This window comes from Trypanosoma theileri, assembly GCF_002087225.1.
Source record: "Trypanosoma theileri isolate Edinburgh chromosome Unknown TM35_Tth_23_V1, whole genome shotgun sequence".
Taxonomy (NCBI): domain Eukaryota; phylum Euglenozoa; class Kinetoplastea; order Trypanosomatida; family Trypanosomatidae; genus Trypanosoma; species Trypanosoma theileri.
Genome location: NW_021639865.1, coordinates 194,002 through 210,336, shown reverse-complemented (window position 1 = coordinate 210,336; position 16,335 = coordinate 194,002). Strand labels below are relative to the sequence as shown.

At 40.1% G+C, this 16,335-nt stretch overlaps 7 protein-coding genes across 7 annotated transcripts; all 7 read right to left on the bottom strand.

Moving 5' to 3' along the window:
- Nucleotide 1: 1 nt before the first annotated feature.
- TM35_000231860 (helicase-like protein) lies at nucleotides 2-823 on the bottom strand (the record flags this gene model as incomplete). The annotated part of the gene is made up of 1 exon (XM_029027426.1): nucleotides 2-823. A coding segment is annotated over one exon (822 nt), but the record flags the coding sequence as incomplete, so codon positions are not given.
- Nucleotides 824-1,238: 415 nt separating this feature from the next.
- On the bottom strand, nucleotides 1,239-3,146 carry TM35_000231850 (ubiquitin activating enzyme; the record flags this gene model as incomplete). The annotated part of the gene is made up of 1 exon (XM_029027425.1): nucleotides 1,239-3,146. The coding sequence occupies one exon, from the start codon at nucleotides 3,144-3,146 to the stop codon at nucleotides 1,239-1,241; it is 1,908 nt and encodes a 635-aa protein (XP_028881280.1).
- Nucleotides 3,147-4,204: 1,058 nt separating this feature from the next.
- On the bottom strand, nucleotides 4,205-5,614 carry TM35_000231840 (uncharacterized protein; the record flags this gene model as incomplete). The annotated part of the gene is made up of 1 exon (XM_029027424.1): nucleotides 4,205-5,614. The coding sequence occupies one exon, from the start codon at nucleotides 5,612-5,614 to the stop codon at nucleotides 4,205-4,207; it is 1,410 nt and encodes a 469-aa protein (XP_028881279.1).
- An 821-nt stretch (nucleotides 5,615-6,435) lies between these two features.
- Nucleotides 6,436-9,120, bottom strand: TM35_000231830 (putative dynein intermediate chain; the record flags this gene model as incomplete). The annotated part of the gene is made up of 1 exon (XM_029027423.1): nucleotides 6,436-9,120. One exon carries the CDS (start codon nucleotides 9,118-9,120, stop codon nucleotides 6,436-6,438), a length of 2,685 nt encoding a protein of 894 aa, XP_028881278.1.
- Nucleotides 9,121-9,438: 318 nt separating this feature from the next.
- On the bottom strand, nucleotides 9,439-10,449 carry TM35_000231820 (uncharacterized protein; the record flags this gene model as incomplete). The annotated part of the gene is made up of 1 exon (XM_029027422.1): nucleotides 9,439-10,449. One exon carries the CDS (start codon nucleotides 10,447-10,449, stop codon nucleotides 9,439-9,441), a length of 1,011 nt encoding a protein of 336 aa, XP_028881277.1.
- A 1,013-nt stretch (nucleotides 10,450-11,462) lies between these two features.
- Nucleotides 11,463-12,857, bottom strand: TM35_000231810 (mitochondrial processing peptidase alpha subunit; the record flags this gene model as incomplete). Its single annotated transcript, XM_029027421.1, has 1 exon — nucleotides 11,463-12,857. The coding sequence occupies one exon, from the start codon at nucleotides 12,855-12,857 to the stop codon at nucleotides 11,463-11,465; it is 1,395 nt and encodes a 464-aa protein (XP_028881276.1).
- Nucleotides 12,858-13,594: 737 nt separating this feature from the next.
- Nucleotides 13,595-15,994, bottom strand: TM35_000231800 (enoyl-CoA hydratase/Enoyl-CoA isomerase/3-hydroxyacyl-CoA dehydrogenase; the record flags this gene model as incomplete). The annotated part of the gene is made up of 1 exon (XM_029027420.1): nucleotides 13,595-15,994. One exon carries the CDS (start codon nucleotides 15,992-15,994, stop codon nucleotides 13,595-13,597), a length of 2,400 nt encoding a protein of 799 aa, XP_028881275.1.
- Nucleotides 15,995-16,335: the final 341 nt, after the last annotated feature.

Genomic DNA, 16,335 nt, shown 5'->3' with positions numbered 1-16,335 from the left:
AAACGCCATTATTATCTTCGCCCTCTTCATCTATGAAGTGCGTTGCTCGTGGTGGGGGCGGTAGATTTCCCCCACCCCCCGTCGATGTTGGCGCGCCGTGCGTGAATGCCGTGGTCTTCGCCACTTGTGGGCGTGTTTTTTGCCGCAAAGGGGAATCCTCCATTGGATCCACCCATCGATCGGCCATCTTCGGCTGCGTTTGGGGCACGTCCTGCGTTTCTTTCTTGAGTTTCGCCATTAATTCAGTGAGCATCTCTTGCTTCGCTGTCACTTCCCTGTGCATTTGTTCCAAATCCTGGGCCGCCTTGTTTCTGTACTCTTCAAAGGCGGTGCACTGTTGCTGGAACTGCACGACCCTCTGACGCAGAAGCTCCTCTTGCTCTGCCATTGCAGCCGTTCGGTGCTGTTCCGCCGCTGCTTGTCGCTCTAGTAATGCCCATTTTTGTTGGAAATCTGCCGATGCTTGTGCGTATTCCCTGTTAAACGCATCGCGCTGAGCGGCAAGAACACCTTGCTCCCATCCAACGTTTTTGATCGCTGAAAGAAGCGGAACCAAAAACTGGGCCTCAAAATGAGGTACCTCCGGGGTGTGCATATCTGCAACCCGATTGAAAAAGGAGGAATCATACCAAACTTTCCATGTGCCACCATCCTCCAAAACGAGGCCACGGTCAGAACATGTGGCACGGGCTTCGCAACGTGTTACGGAATCCCCATTCACCACAGCGAAACTTACCGTAGTAGGTCCATGTTGGCGAACATGACTTTCCAAGCTCCTCCCGAGCTGTTCCCACTGCTCAAAAGAGTAAGGGATCAAAGCCATACTTGCAATCCTTAAACTTAAAAAGAAAAAACCAAATCTTAGATCCTTTCTATTCGATTAAAACCGAGGCTCTTTGACTACAAACAAACCCAAGAGAGAGGGAAAGTAAAACATAACTCAAACCCAAAAATTTTAGTAGACCAAAACCGGACGCATATTCTTTTCACAAGCTCCTATTATTTTTTTTAGCTATTTCATTTCCCATCAAGTGATAAACACAAATAGTAATCAAGCAAATAATAATAAGAATAATAAGACGAAGAACATCAACCAAAACAAAAAAAATAAAATAAATAAATAATAATAACAACACCAATAATAATAATACCAATAATAATGAATAATAATAATTAATAATAATAATAATAATAATAATAATAAAAAACAAACAAACAATATCACCGACATGATCACCCTACCTTGAAGAGAGAGGAGGAATAAGCCAGAAACAACTCCTATATCCATCAAAGACCAGCGGTTGTTGAATAGGCACTCGACGGTGTTGGATCAATTTAATACACTCCTGCGCCGCCGCAGCTCCAATAATGGAAGCCATGAAAGCCGGTTCACCTCCACCAAATCGTGCCAGTTCCATACATGCTTTTAAAGTAAGATTACTATTACTATCACTATTATTATTATTATTATTATTATTATTATTATTATTATTATTATTATTATGAATAGTATCACTACAGTCACTGTGAGATTCTCCTTGTCGTGATATTTCCACAATACGTAAAAGTTCCTTTGCATCATCTTTCCACATAATATCTTGTTTATATGGAGTTTCATATATAGAGCCGGGTGGACGTCCATATTGTTCCTCAAAGTATCGTGCAGCCAAAAGAGCCGCATACAATTCTACCGTAAATCGTTCCTCCTCATTACTACAATTTAAAAAGTACTGTGTAAAACGTTCTTGCTGAAGGGAAACCCATACTTCTTCATCCAGATCAGGGGAAGAGTTTATTAATTGGAGTGTCCATAAATTCTGTATTAATGCCTTTGTTAACTCCAATAAACATGTTTCATCATTATTATTTATATCGGCATCTATAAATTCCTCCAATGCATATTTAAAGACTCTTGAACAGTCTTCCTTCATTTTTTCTGTATAAATAGCGGTTAATTCACTATACCACTGAGTGGTAGTGGTGATATCGGGTATATATCCACAGAATGGGGGAACTCCATTATTTTCTGCGATAAATCGTTTAATACCTTTTATCACAGCCCAACAAAGTGGTGTAATTCTCTCTAAGGATTTACCATCATCATGATGATAATGATTATAATAATAATGATAATATGGATGATGAAATGATGAAATTATCTTTTTTTTTCCTTCTACTCGAGGATCCTCTAATACTTTTAAAAGTGTCAAGGGTAAATGAGAAGGTCTATTCAGAACGGTACGACATTTTTCAAGAGCTTCCATAAATCCCTCTTGTGGTGGTGATGGACGACGAATAAAAGAAATAATAACTTTCTTTAACATATCATAATCTGCCTTTGTAGTTGGTATAAACTCTGGTTCTCCACGTTCACTTCGAAGACGTTGAAGAGCATGATAAAGAATTGCAATCCATGGGAGATGACTATGTAATTCAAGATTATCCTCAAATAATTCATTATTCTCTGGATTATGTGAGAGAAACCATCCCTGAAGAGATGGAAATGGATTAAAGATACGAAGATCTTCTACAAGAGTTTCTGGTTTAGGTTCTGTATGAATAATAAGTCGTTCCTTTTCTTGTATATGGATTAATCCAATAAGACCCGTAGTTTGAATATACACTAACGGTATGTTTGTTTCATTCTTTAAATAAGATGCAAGACGACGAAGAGATGCTGCAGGAAGTTTCGGTGTGGCTACAATAAGAGTTGGCATGTTTTTCCATCTTTCTTCCTCTTCTTCTTCTTCTCTTATTTGTTGTTGTTGTTCCTCTGCTGTTATTATTTCATTCATGAGAGTTTGTTGAGATATAAATCTCTCCACCCACGCCTCACACGAGTCCACAATGGCTTTGCCTACAGAACTGTATATATTTAATTCATTCAAATGCTGCACGAGTGCCTGAGCCAACGGGCGTCGCTCTAAATAATCCTCCATCGTAACAAAGAAATTATTCCCTAATGCCTCTGGTGTGAGAAGGGCATTATCAACAATAGTGTAGCGGGCAACTCCAGGGAGAATTAAATTCTTTAGAGTTTCAGCAGCAGTGGCGGTGGCGCCGAGAAGAAAAACGTGTGCCGCTGCGAGGGCCCGCTGCCCATCAGTGCCCCACAACCGCAGCTGCCGGTCGTACTTGAGATCCATACTGAATATATATATATCTATATATATATATATATATATATAGATAGATAGATAGAGAGAGAGAGAGAGAGAGAGAAGAGAGAGAGAAGAGAGAAAAAAGAAAAAGAAAGGGATGTTGTGAAGCAGATGTGGTTAGATAGAGAAGTCCACTAAAGGGAAAGTGAGAAGAAGGATAGAATACAGGGTGATAGAGGTTCACCCATTTGCAAATAATTGTAGTAGAAAAAAAAAAAAAAGAAAAAAAAGAAGAGAGAAAGGAATACTAAGAAAAAGAAAAAAAAAGGAGGAAAGAAAACAACAAACACAAAAGTAAACTAGAGGTACTCATAAATGAAAACAGATCCCCCTATGTCACTCTTGTCATTTGAAAGAAAAGGTAAAAAGGAAAAAAAAAGGTGTGAATGGGAACTACAATATTTAAAAGGATGATGCAACTTTCCGAAATAATAATAAAAAATGCAAACACCATTTCATAAATACATATATATATAACTATTTATATTTATATAAAAAGAAAACGCATATACAAACAAGAACATATTGTATATCAACACATATATATATGTGTTTATTACTTATTCATATATAAGCATTTTAGTACATTTATGTATAAGCAGAAAAATAGAGATTACGTCTACATGGTAGGGAAAGGGGGAGAAAAAAAGCAATAATAAAAAAGAACCCACACACGAAATAAAAAAGCAATTCCAGTAAACTAAGCAGATATACGGGCGCAAATACATTTTCTCTTTTGTGTCCTACCACACAAAGCGATATACCCTGTATTCTTTTTAATTCAGTTTTTTTTTTTGTTTTGTTTTCCATGCTTTTCACCCAAATCATCCTTTTCACCTTATTCTTATTCTTTCCACATATTTCTCCTTTTCTCTTTATTTTTTTTTTTTTTCCTTCTTGGTCAGACTTCGTATTTCTCCTCCTTTCTATCTTTCTCCACACTCTCATACTCACATATATAGGAAGAGAGTAAGTGAGATCAAGATCATATATATTGTTCTTTTTTTTCTTTTTTTCTTTCTTTCTTTTTTTCCTTCTTGTTTTTACATCAACTTTGGAATGCTTTTCCGACTTCTTCTCTTCTGCGAGGTGGAAGATGATCGTGAACGTTCTACCGAGTCACTTGTGGACGCAGCCGGCGGCAAACAAAGAATATTATTATCATTCTGTGTATAATACTGCTGACGGCGAATAAGTGCCATCGTACCGTGAGTGCTATTCCGCCTGTTGTGCAGTGGCGGGATACTAAGTGTGGGTGGCACGACGCCTTCTAGTGTGGATTGATTAATCGGCTGCACAGAACGTTGACGATCATGTCGACGAATGGCAGTGGCGAGATTTCCACACACGGCGCCGGGAATAATTCCACGAGCGACTGCAGCCTCACGGGACACACACGGTCCAAGTCCACGTACCGCACACTCTGAGCAGATGGCAGCATTATACATCGCTGGAAAGTAGGCCTCTGTGAGACTAGACTTACCACAGAGTTTACAGCGAATACATTGAGGATGAAAGAAGAGTCTACCCGCAGGAACACGAGTAACGGGATCTACAGGAGCACTACAGGCTGCACATGCCACATATACATTCTCTACAACATGTACAGGTCCTGTATAATTAGGGGAAACACCATTGCGTGTTCGAAATGCCATATACTCTTCTCGTGTCGTCATGTAATTAGCGGTATATAAAGGTGTGAGAGTCCCACTAGGAATAATTCGACGTTTCATAGAAGTAGAACTTGCATGACGTAAGGATGATGAACGTAGTGGAGAAGGTGTTTTCCGCTCAGGTACAATCGTTTCATCAGCTACTTTAGAAACACCTTCCACATCTACTGTATTTGCTGGCCCAGGCGTTGTTCGACTTGTGGATGGTGGAAGGGTTTCTGACATTTGAGATTTATAATCCGCCACACTTCCCTGTCCTCCTTCTTTCGTGACAGTACTACGATCCTCTGGGGTGTTGGAGATGTAACCAGAACTACGCAGAACAGCACGTCTACCAATAGAAGGCTGTAAAACTACACCTTCATAATATGCCTCTGTGGCTTCATCTGTGTGTCCACCGTGAGAAACATCTCGTTCGGTGGATTGCAGATGTTGTTTCTCTGAGACTATATCGGTTTCCTGCGTTGCTGTTTCTTCATTTTTTACATCCTCCTGAGGATCCAAAGGATGTGGTTCCTCTTGTTCATTTTCCAATTCCCGCGGTTCTTCTTGTTCATTTTCCAATTCCTGCGGTTCCTCTTGTTCATTTTCCAATTCCTGCGGTTCTTCTTGAGGTTCCTCTAGCAGTTCTTGAGGTTCTTCTTGTGGTTCATCTTCTTGTGGTTCTTCTTGCGGTTCTTCTTGTTCATCTTGGAGTTCTTGTGGTTCCTGCGTTGTTTCTTCAGGAGTCTCTACTGGTTGCTGTGGGACTTCCTCATTTTGATCAGGATCTGAGGACATGTTTACAAACGCAGAAAATATTAAAACAAAAAAAAAAAAAAAATCAACGACTATTCTCTGCAGTTGATTTTCTTCTAGATGGTATTTCTCCTTATTTTTCAGGAGATAGAGAGTAGACTTCTTTACACTAGTTTTTTTCCTATGTAATACTATACTCGATTTCTCCCCCACCTCGTTTCCACGAACTATACACCAAGTGGGTAATGAGTTTAAGCACTATTTAAAGAGAAAAAAAAAAATAGAAAATAAAATAAAAGAGCATATAAAGAATATGTATAACAAATAATGGGTTACCCTCATTCATATCAGAATGTCTGTATCTATTTATCTATTTTTTTCTGTATGTCTCTGTGAAAGTGTATATAGGTATCGTAGACACCTTTCCAATTCCAGCGTCATTTTTATACCTGCTTACTCTCTCTACCTTTTTTTTTTTTGTTGCTGTTCTTGTAATCGACCTTTCTTATATACATTGTGGCTACGTACTATGAGTACGTAGAAAGGGGCGGTATAGTATTTAAACTTCCCGGCACCTTTAAATTCTCTTTCTAATTTTCATGCTATTGTTATAGCGTTAGTCATTCTTTTTGTTTTTTCTCACTCTTTTTTTCGTCTTTTAACGTTCACGTCATTCTATTCAACTCTTCACTTTCCTTTTTATCAGCTATATATATATAAATGCATATTCGCTCGTCAGAAAAAAAAAAAAAAAATCCACTTTCTCTTGTTTCAGCAGATACAGTAGTTGGCAATAATAATAAAAATAGTAATAGTAGTAATAGTAGATGTATATCTCGCTCTTTCTCTTTTTCTTTTTCTTTCTATGAGGTGGCCTTGCGGATGGCTTCCTCAAGTGCTTGTTCCTGTTCATCTGCCACCATGTTCATACTACTATAGCACGGTGCAAGAAGACGGAATACCGTCACATCACCTTTTTCATCCCCAACCACTATAACAGCAGCATCTTGTTCAGCGAAAGAAACACTTGAAAGACGGCGTTGATCCACAAACTGCACACGTGATCGGGGATGAATAGAATCCGTAATAGACCACAATTCCACATTTCCCTGTGCTGTAACAGTGGCAAATGTTGTAGAGTTTGTATAGGACCATGCTACATCTTGTACAGCATTTTGATTAGGACTATCAAATGTGAGAAGTTGTGCGGACTGTCCAACGCGGTAAAGTCGTGAACTCCAGTCCGCTGAGCATGTGAGAAAGTAGTTATCACTATATGGTGACCATCGCACACGATAGACAAGTTCTGAGTGTGGTGCATAATCTAATTCATAATTCTCTGTTTGACTCTTATTACACTGATATATAGAACCATCCTCTGTACCTACAATGTAAACAGTACCATCTGCAGGTGAAATATCAAGACACATACCACCACATTGTCTTGAGAAGAGTGCATCATGTCTGCGTCTTTGTTGCTGTTGTTGTTGTTGTTGTTGTTGTTGTTGTTGATGTTGTCCAGTACCTGTAACAGGAGTAGAAGTAGTAGTATTCGCACCACCTCGTTTATTTTTACTTCCATCATCTGCAAAGGCAGATTCAGAAGTGGTACCATGTTGCCTTTTAAGAGTCATAAGATCAGGTGCCACTCGTTCAATAGTTTTACCCACAGCCCACTGCACAACACGACCATCTCCAGATATAGACATAAGAAATTCCCCTCGCTCTTTACCTCGTGCCACCCATTTAAGTTCCCATACGGCACTTGTATGTTGTCCACTTGTAAGTGTGGTTTTAATAGCAGGTACATTTGTATCTTTTTGAATATCATAAATAACAATACTGCCATCTGTATCACCAACTGCAAGAAGACTTGGGTATTCATAAGAGAAGGCTACACATGATACACCTGCTTCTCCTAAAAGGTGAATAACACGTTCGGGAGCGAGTGGATTCTTTAATGACCAACAACAAACTAAACCACCTGTTGATGAACCATTAGATCCTTCTGTAGGATGAATATTATCACCTCGTAAAGCACTATAACCTACTGCCAAAATATCAGTTTCTTTTAAATTCCAAGACATAGAAGTAACAGCACGGTTTTTTGTTGAAGGAGAACGAAAAGTCCATAATGCTTTAATATCATCTGACATTTTTAATGGTGGTGGATCCGCTTTAATAACAGGAGCAGATGCCGCTGCCACAGCAGCAGTAGCAGCAGCAAGAGCCGCTTCTTGTGGATCATTTCCTTCTGTTGTTGTTGCTGCTGTTGCTGCTGCTGCTACTGCTATTGCTGCTGTTCCTGTAGCTGTCATATCCATATCTTCAGGTGTTTTTCTTTCTTCTCCCTCTGGTGGTCGTGGTATACGGTGAGCAGCAGGGTCCATAGTAATACCTCTATACATTAATTGTACTTCCTCCATCGTATTTTGTACCACAGCTCGCTCCATCACACGTAATGTTGATAATATAGAATCAGAAAACATCCAAGATACTGCCGATCGTGTATTACTTCGAACACTATTATCTGCTGCTCCTTCAGATACTGCCTCTTTCTCTCCATTGGTTGCAGATTCTACCAACTCATCATCATCTTCATTTTCACTCTCTTCCTCTTCCATAGATTCATCTTCTCGTGTAAGAGCAGCAAACTGATCTCGTAGCATCCAAGTTGTGACTTGCAAAGCTCCTGCATTTTTTTTAGGTGAGGGATGAATAGCACAGTGAATAGATTTCTTTGGTGGTACAAACGTCCATGAACCCTTTTCCTGAAACCGTGTTCCCTCATCTACCCTCTTTGCTTCTACAAGAGCAGAGTAGTAATCATTTCGCTCTTGTACCTGCGATACAATATTCTTATTCTCATTTGAGACAATTTCATCTTGATGCGTATATAACATTATAGTAGGAGTCTCTGTAAGAACAACTGTTGTTTTACAATCCAACCATGCCCTTCGTTCTTCTCGACTGTAGACATGCATCTTCTCCTCTGGCATTCCTGCATGTTCATCAAAAGACCCTTGCTGAAATTGTGTATGCGCTCCCATAGCGGCTGATGGTCCAAAAATCGATCCGCTCGAGATGGTAGAACCTCTTCGGTCTATAGAGACGCTTGTAAGAGATGAGGAAGATCCTGTGAGAAGTCCCACATGTGAGGGACTACCAATACCGACGCTAGCGCTGGAGGTGAATCCAAACTGATCGGTGGAACTGTTCAGCACGGAGGAGTGAAAGAGGGAACTGCTCTCCACCGGCAGCAAAGCGCTGATGGAGCCGGCGGGCGGACGAACATCCCGCTGGACTCCCCCGCCGCCCCCCGGCCGCTGCTGCAGCGGGAGAGGCGTCCGGTCCACGCCGTTGTCGAGGACGTGAATGGTCGGCTCGAGTTCCTGCCGCTGTTCGTGCGGGCGGGGGTGCGGCTCGCCTTTCGTGCGGCGGGAGCGGGTGCTCTGCCGGATGCTGTTGCTGCTCCGCTCCGTCGACTGCTTGTTGGACGAGAGCATGCGGCCGTGGGTGCTGAACTCGCTCGAGTACTGCTTTTTCATCTTCCAAGGGGTGGGAGTGAGTGTTTATATATATAAATATATATATATGGTCTCGCGGAGGATACCACCAGTGGTGCTAGGAATAATAAGAAAAGAAAAGAAAAGAAAAAAGTGAGTATGGTTAAACGGTATGAAATAAAAATTATAAATCTACGAGAGAGAGAGAGAGAGAGGACATAGCTTTAAAGAAGTATATATATATATATATATAACTTGTATAGTTGCACACATTTAGAACACAAACATGAAAAGAAAGAAAAAAAAAAAAAAGAGACAACTCCGCATAACAAATACCAAATTTATCAGAAATTCTTCTCTTTATATCTTCTCATCCACAAATTCACGCACAGCTTCCACGTTAAACGGGTGTTCTGTAGGTGAGACGTAGGAAGAAACATCCACAAACACAACAGGAACCGGAAAGTCATCAAAGGTAAACTTGCCCGATTCCCCCAGTAACAATTCATGTACTTTTCCACCTCTACTGAGATTACTATTATTATTTCTACCACTAGCTCCAGATTTATTCTTTTTTCGCCCAACAGCAATTCCAGATGCATTGACAATACTGTCAAGACTCTGCACATCACCACGCCGTGTAGCAATACAACGTGTAATCTCCGCCTCTAAAATTTTCTTTACCGCTTTTGCAGAGTAACTTGTTAATTCATCCCTCTTCGTACATGCCACCAAAACACGTTTTACACCATAAAAAGCAGGAGAAGTAAATACAGAAACTACAAGTTCTGCTAATGCCTGAGCTCCTTCTTGACGATCATCTTGTATAGTAACTGTATCCACAACAAGAATAACTTTATTTGCCTCTTCCAAATCAGATGTAAGTGAGTCACGCAAACGACGATGTCCAGGGTAATCCACCACTTCAACAGGTGCACCTACCGCAGCAGTATTAGTATTAGTATTAGATACCGTTTTTGTTAATTTATTATCAGTAGAATCATCCTCCTGTTTTCCATTGTTTGTAATGCTATGTTTTGACCGTAATGTCATAACGGCGCGATTCGCCTTCATACTTGTTCGTGTCTTGATACGTTTCTGTGCGATCAACTGTGCAAAGAGTGCCGTTTTACCACTCCCGCAGAGACCAATAAGTAAAGCCGAGTGACGATGACGGGAAGTAATACCAGCACCTCGAAGTACATATTTGGCCAACACACGTGCAATCACAAGAGCAAAAATAATGGTTGCTACAATAAAAATCATGGTATTATTATCATTATTCATATTACCACTAATGCTGCTGTTGTTGTTGTTGTTGGTGGTGGTGGTGGTGTTGCTGGTAAAACCTGTTTGATTTGAAGCCGTCATTATGTTTTTTTCCTTCGCACAGGAATAAATAAATAATAAATAAATAAAATCAGATCGTACTAATTACACGTCCTCGAAGGACAGCCGTTGTTCTCTTGTTCTTTTTTTTTCTAAATACTTTTCTTAAATTTGATATGTATTCATTCGAAGCAAAGGGGGAAAAAAAAACAAAGAAACCCATAAATTACCTGACAATCCATGCAAAGCATCTTCTGTGTCCAGAGAACAAACAGTCAGGACAAGGCTAAATCTAATCAAACACTAACAATAATAAGAACAAGAAAAAGAAAAAATATACAGTGAATGTATCCACACTTACGGATTCATTCCATCCTTTCGACGCGAGCCATTATTTTCGCCATGTTGCCAAGAAATGTATTATTATTGTTATTATTATTAACATGGATTACGATAGTAATATATATATATATATATATATATATATATATATATATATATTACCTCCCTAAGGATTCCCTTTCAAAAAGGTTTCGGACTGCTGTCTATATCCTCAAGTATCTCTCCTCTTTCTCTCTGTAAAGATACGCCCATGTGAAACGTCTGCAGCGTCCCTCAACACAACGACTTAACTTACGAAGCCACCCAAAAGTTTTTGCAAAAATCTTTTCTTTCTTATATTATCCAGTCGGTCAACAGAGACGATATTACATATAAGAAAAGAATATAGAAAGTAAGAGTGTTATGCGCGAAGAAAAACAGAAAAAAAAAAAAAAAAACCTCACAACATACCAATATTATTACCCCTCTCTTCACCTAAAACCTTAAGTGATAATTTTAGTTCATCTATCTACAAAGTTAAAAAGAGAAAAAGAAAAAAAGAGGAAAAAAGAAAATTATATCGGATTGCGAATCAATCAAGAAAATAACCACAAGAAAAATAAGAGTCAGAACAAAGAAAAAAAGAGAGAGAGAGAGAGTATGAGAAGGCAAAAACAACAGTAACAATAACAATAACAACAACAACAACAACAACAATATAGAAAAATAATTTCTTAATTCATCTTCTCGTACGTTTTACGCAGTGCCTCCTCCAATTTGGCATGAGAGGGCATATTTCTTGTCTCTCCATATACCGCAAAGGTAAGAGGTTTGCGTACCATATCTGCACAGACGCGTTTTAATCCACTCAGCGTGATATCTCGTGTCCCTTCCACTGTCTCATTGGCTGTAATGATATGATTGTGTACAACCATATTGAATCCCATATCAGATAACAATTGTTCACGTCCCTCTCCAAGGAGAATTAACTGTGAACGTAATTGATTCTTCGCCATCTCCAGATGCTCAGGACTAACACGTTGACAGATAGAGGCAGCTTGGTAAATCATTACTTTCAGCAATGCATACACAGACTCATGCGGTGCACTACCGTAAAGTCCAATAAGACCCCCATCACTATACCATGCCGTAATACATTCCAATCCATGTAGAAAACCTTCTCTGTTTAGTACCTCACGAAATAGTTTGGTTTGCATACCTTTACCAGGTCCACCAGAACTAAAGGACGTCCCACCACCAAGAAGTGTTTGAATCACACTAATAGTATAATAATCCGGGTGATTAATTGGAACACCTTGATAAAACAAGGCAACATGACTGAGATTTTTCTCCTGAAATTTATTCATACTCTCAGGTGCTTCTGTCTGCTGTACCAATCGGCTTCCACCGGTGTATGGATGATGACTGGATGTACATAACTGCACGGGCTCACTGTCAAACTGCAGAATACGCTCCGCCTCAGTAGCGAAGAGTTTATGATCCGCAACACCTGTGGCGGCGAGTACAGTACGCTCCGGCCGTGTACAGGCACGATGAAAAGCGGTAAATTTCTCCAGTGTGAGTCTGTTGAGTTCTTCCTCTTTTGGGTTAAGTGGACGACCAAGTCCTTTACCATTCCAACCTGCTTCATGTACAAGCTCAAAACACATACTGGTCGCATCACGGCTGTATACAAAAGCACGTTCAAGTGCCTTCTTCTTTGCAATTTCAAAGCAATCTTTATTTTGTGTAGGGTGTAGACACATTGCGTTAAGTAATTCCAGTCCATCACGTTGGTGATATCGTGGTACCATAAGCATCACTGACATGGCCTCCTTATTATTTGTTACCTTGAAGGCATTACCAAGCACACCAAGGGATTGACTAATCTCACGATCAGTATATATCTGATTACTCAGAAGCGGAAGTGACTCAAATACAGCAGCAGATCCTGCATTGCTTTCATCCTCAAACTTTGTTCCATTTAGCATGAAAAGACCCATACCAGTAATACCGTTTCCGTCATCACATGTAAGCACACGTAGTCCATTAGAGAGACGGGAAAGCACATAATTGTCTTTCGTCACGGTTTCCACAATTCCCCGACACGGAAAACATCGGCGCAGCATATTGAATCAGATCAACTCCCCTTGAAATTTAACTCACTCCACCTCTTTTTTTTTTTTTCCTGCCGTTTTTTTTTTTTTTTTCCTTTTTCGCTTTCAACACTAAGAACGGCTACGCCAATACAAATTCCCAATCAATCTAAACCCGCGTTACCTCTCCTTATCTAACATGATGAAAGTGGAGAGGAAGAAAGAAAAAAAAAGAAAGGAGAAAATAAGGTTAGAAAATAATTAGAAGCATGCAATTCAACTAACCAAATATATATATATATATATATATATATATATATACATGTATAACGACAGAAACAAAGAAGAGAGAAATAAACACATCATACGAGGCAGTTTTCTTACTACCGTCTCTTACTGCGTTATTACTCACGGAACCCCCGCGCTCCACCAGGGTAAAAGAAGCAAGAGCAGAAATAGCAATCAACTAGAGAAAAAAACGGGTGAGCCACATTATCTGTTAATTTTTCCTTCCTCCTTTATGCCTTTACCACAGTTGGTAGTCCTTTCTATTCCCCTCATATCCTTACTATCGCGGCACAGTTCATTCGTTTGTATATATTGGAAATCAAAAACACACACACTCTGATAGAGAGAGAGAGAGAGAAAAAGAGAGAAAGAGGAACAAAGAAAGAACCTCACTTCCTCTTTTTCTTCTTCTTTATAGAATGACTTGCTCTCATTATATACACTTCATTCCATCTTTTCTTCTTCCTCTTTTCTTCTTCTTGCTAAGGCCATTTTGATCGAAACGTCTGCTGTGATGACGCCATGGCTACCAACTCTTCACACGGTGGTGGAAACAGTGCATCGCCAAGGGCACGATTGTAGATGTGCATGCGGCAAACTACATTCGCCAATCCAAATTTATCTGCATAATAACATAGACCACCTTTCCAAGCAGGAAATCCATAGCCAAACGTCAAGGCGACATCCACTGCCGCTGAGCTCGACACCACTCCCTCACCCAATAGTTTAGCCGCCTCGTTAATGGCAACAAATAAAAAACGTTCAACAATCTCTTTGGCGCTAATGTCACGACGTAAAATTTCTTTTCGTCTGCAAACGTCAAGAATCAGCAACTCCACTGCCCGATCAGGCCGTGGCTTTCGTCTTAACTTCGCTCCGCCTTTTCTCCACACACCCCATGAGGCTACACGATCTTCTCCCTCTTCCTCCTCCTCACGTCTCGCACTGTGCAGGAGATCATCCACCGCACCAAGGAGACTCCCACTCTCGTAACTGTACCATCCTCGACCAGTCTTTTGGCCAAGACGACCTTCTTCTACCAAAAGCTGCGAGATGGTAAAAACATCCGCAGCGGGGAAAGGTGATCTGCCATGTTTCTGTAGAGCTCCACGAATTTTAGCGCTGAAATCCAATCCTGCCAAGTCTTCCAAAGCGAATACACCAATACGAAAACCAAACATCCGCAAGGCGCGATCAATCTCAAAAGGGAAGGCTCCCTGCTCTAACATAGCAAATGACTGATACATGCATGTAGAAAAAAGTCGGGTAGTCAGTCGTGCACCGACATCATTGGTTATAACTATGGCCTTATGAAATAGTCGACCAAGTCGAACTGCCTGCAGCAGAGTATAACGATCTGTACACTCTCCTTGTGCAATCTCCAACAATGGTGTAATATCGGATGGAGGGATAAAATGCATTCCAATTACCTTTTCTGGTCTCTGTGTCACCTTTGCTAATTCACCTACTCTCAATGAAGAAGTGCTGGAAGCCATAACGCATTCAGGAGAGCACACTGTACTCATACGGGCAAATATTTTTTTCTTAAGCTCAAGATCCTCGCTGACGCATTCCAGGAGCAAGTCCACCCCACGCATTGCTGAGAGAAGATCACCATTATATGGGATAATGGATAACATCGTCAAACAAAGTTTGTGCTGCTCTTGAGAGAGAAGGTTATTCGCCACATCAATCTCCAACTCTGCCCGCAACGCAGAGAGTACCTGCTGACACCGTTCTTCGTTAAGTTCCACAACAACCACTGGGAGTCGTGTGCGTAACGCGAGGAGGACAACGCCCATACCAACAGTACCACACCCAATAACACCCAAACGTCGAATAGAAATTCCACATCCTATAGAAGGTGTCCCCACACCGGGTAGTGATGCGGGAATACTGCGAAGTGCTTCACGAGAAGAACGTAATAGATGTTGCATAGCAGAAGCTTCAGGTGATTCCATAGCTTCTAAAAAGAGTCTCATTTCTTCCTTTAGTCCATCCGCAAAGGATGGTGCTGTGATAGCAGCTTGAATAGCCTCAAGACAAAAAAGAGGCGCCTTCACACCTTTTGGAGTCTTTTTCATAATTTCCCGTTTCATCCACGCTAGTACAAGACGGTTAAAAAAAGTATTCCCGAGCTTTCCATTTTCACACGAGAGACGTCGTGGGTTTTTCCACTTTTTTAACATAGAAAGTGCAACTATAACAGCTTCATTATGATTTCCACTTGTTAGAGTTTCTTTTTTATTATTTCTAAATGTATTATTATTATTATCTTTTTTTCCATCTCGAACATCCTTTGTGATGTGATCTATAAGACCCATATCAAGTGCTTCGTAGGCGTTCACTTTCCTTGATGTCGTTATCATTCCAAGAGCAGGACGTACCCCAATTAAACGTGGGAGTCGTTGTGTCCCACCACCACAAGGTACAATACCAAGTTGAACTTCCGGAAAAGAAAATACAGATGCTGGTGTAGCGACTCGGTAGTGAGATGCAAGGGCTAACTCCAATCCTCCAGAAAAGGCCATACCATGTATGGCTGCTACCACAACTTTTGAACATGCCTCAACCATATTTGTAAGTGCAGCTAGAGTAGGAATAACATCATTTTCATAGCTTGTCTGTAGTGCAGAGGCTTTAAAGTCTGTAGTATCTACACCACAGGAAAAGGCACCACCATCACCAGTAATAATAATAGAGTTTATATTAGGATCGTTCTGAGCTATACAAAAGTAATGATGTATAGCTGCCCGCATACTTGTAGTGAGGGCATTAAATGGCTCCTGGTGAAGAATAATAATAGCACAATTCTCAGATTGTTCCATATGGCAGTAGCTTCGATAGCCAACATGTGAAGCTAATGTTTCCACACGCTGCATTATTGCTTACTAAAACGTTATAAATGTGTTTTTTTTTTTTTTTTTTCTTTTCTCTTTTCTCCTTTCTTGTTATCTTGAGAAATCAATACGTACAAATAGGTGTACAATTGTTCACATATAGAGAAACCATACATACAACGAGATTAGTATAGAGAGAACGAAGAAAAAAAAAAAGATGGAGTGTTTCATTTCTCTTTATTTATTTTTTTCTGTGGGAGTGAACGGCAGAATAGGAAAGCATATATAATATCAAAAAAAAAAAAAAATTAAACGAGCAATTATTTTTTCCAATACTTTTACAATATTGCTAATCTTAGTGTCAGCACTAATTTAGTTTTTTT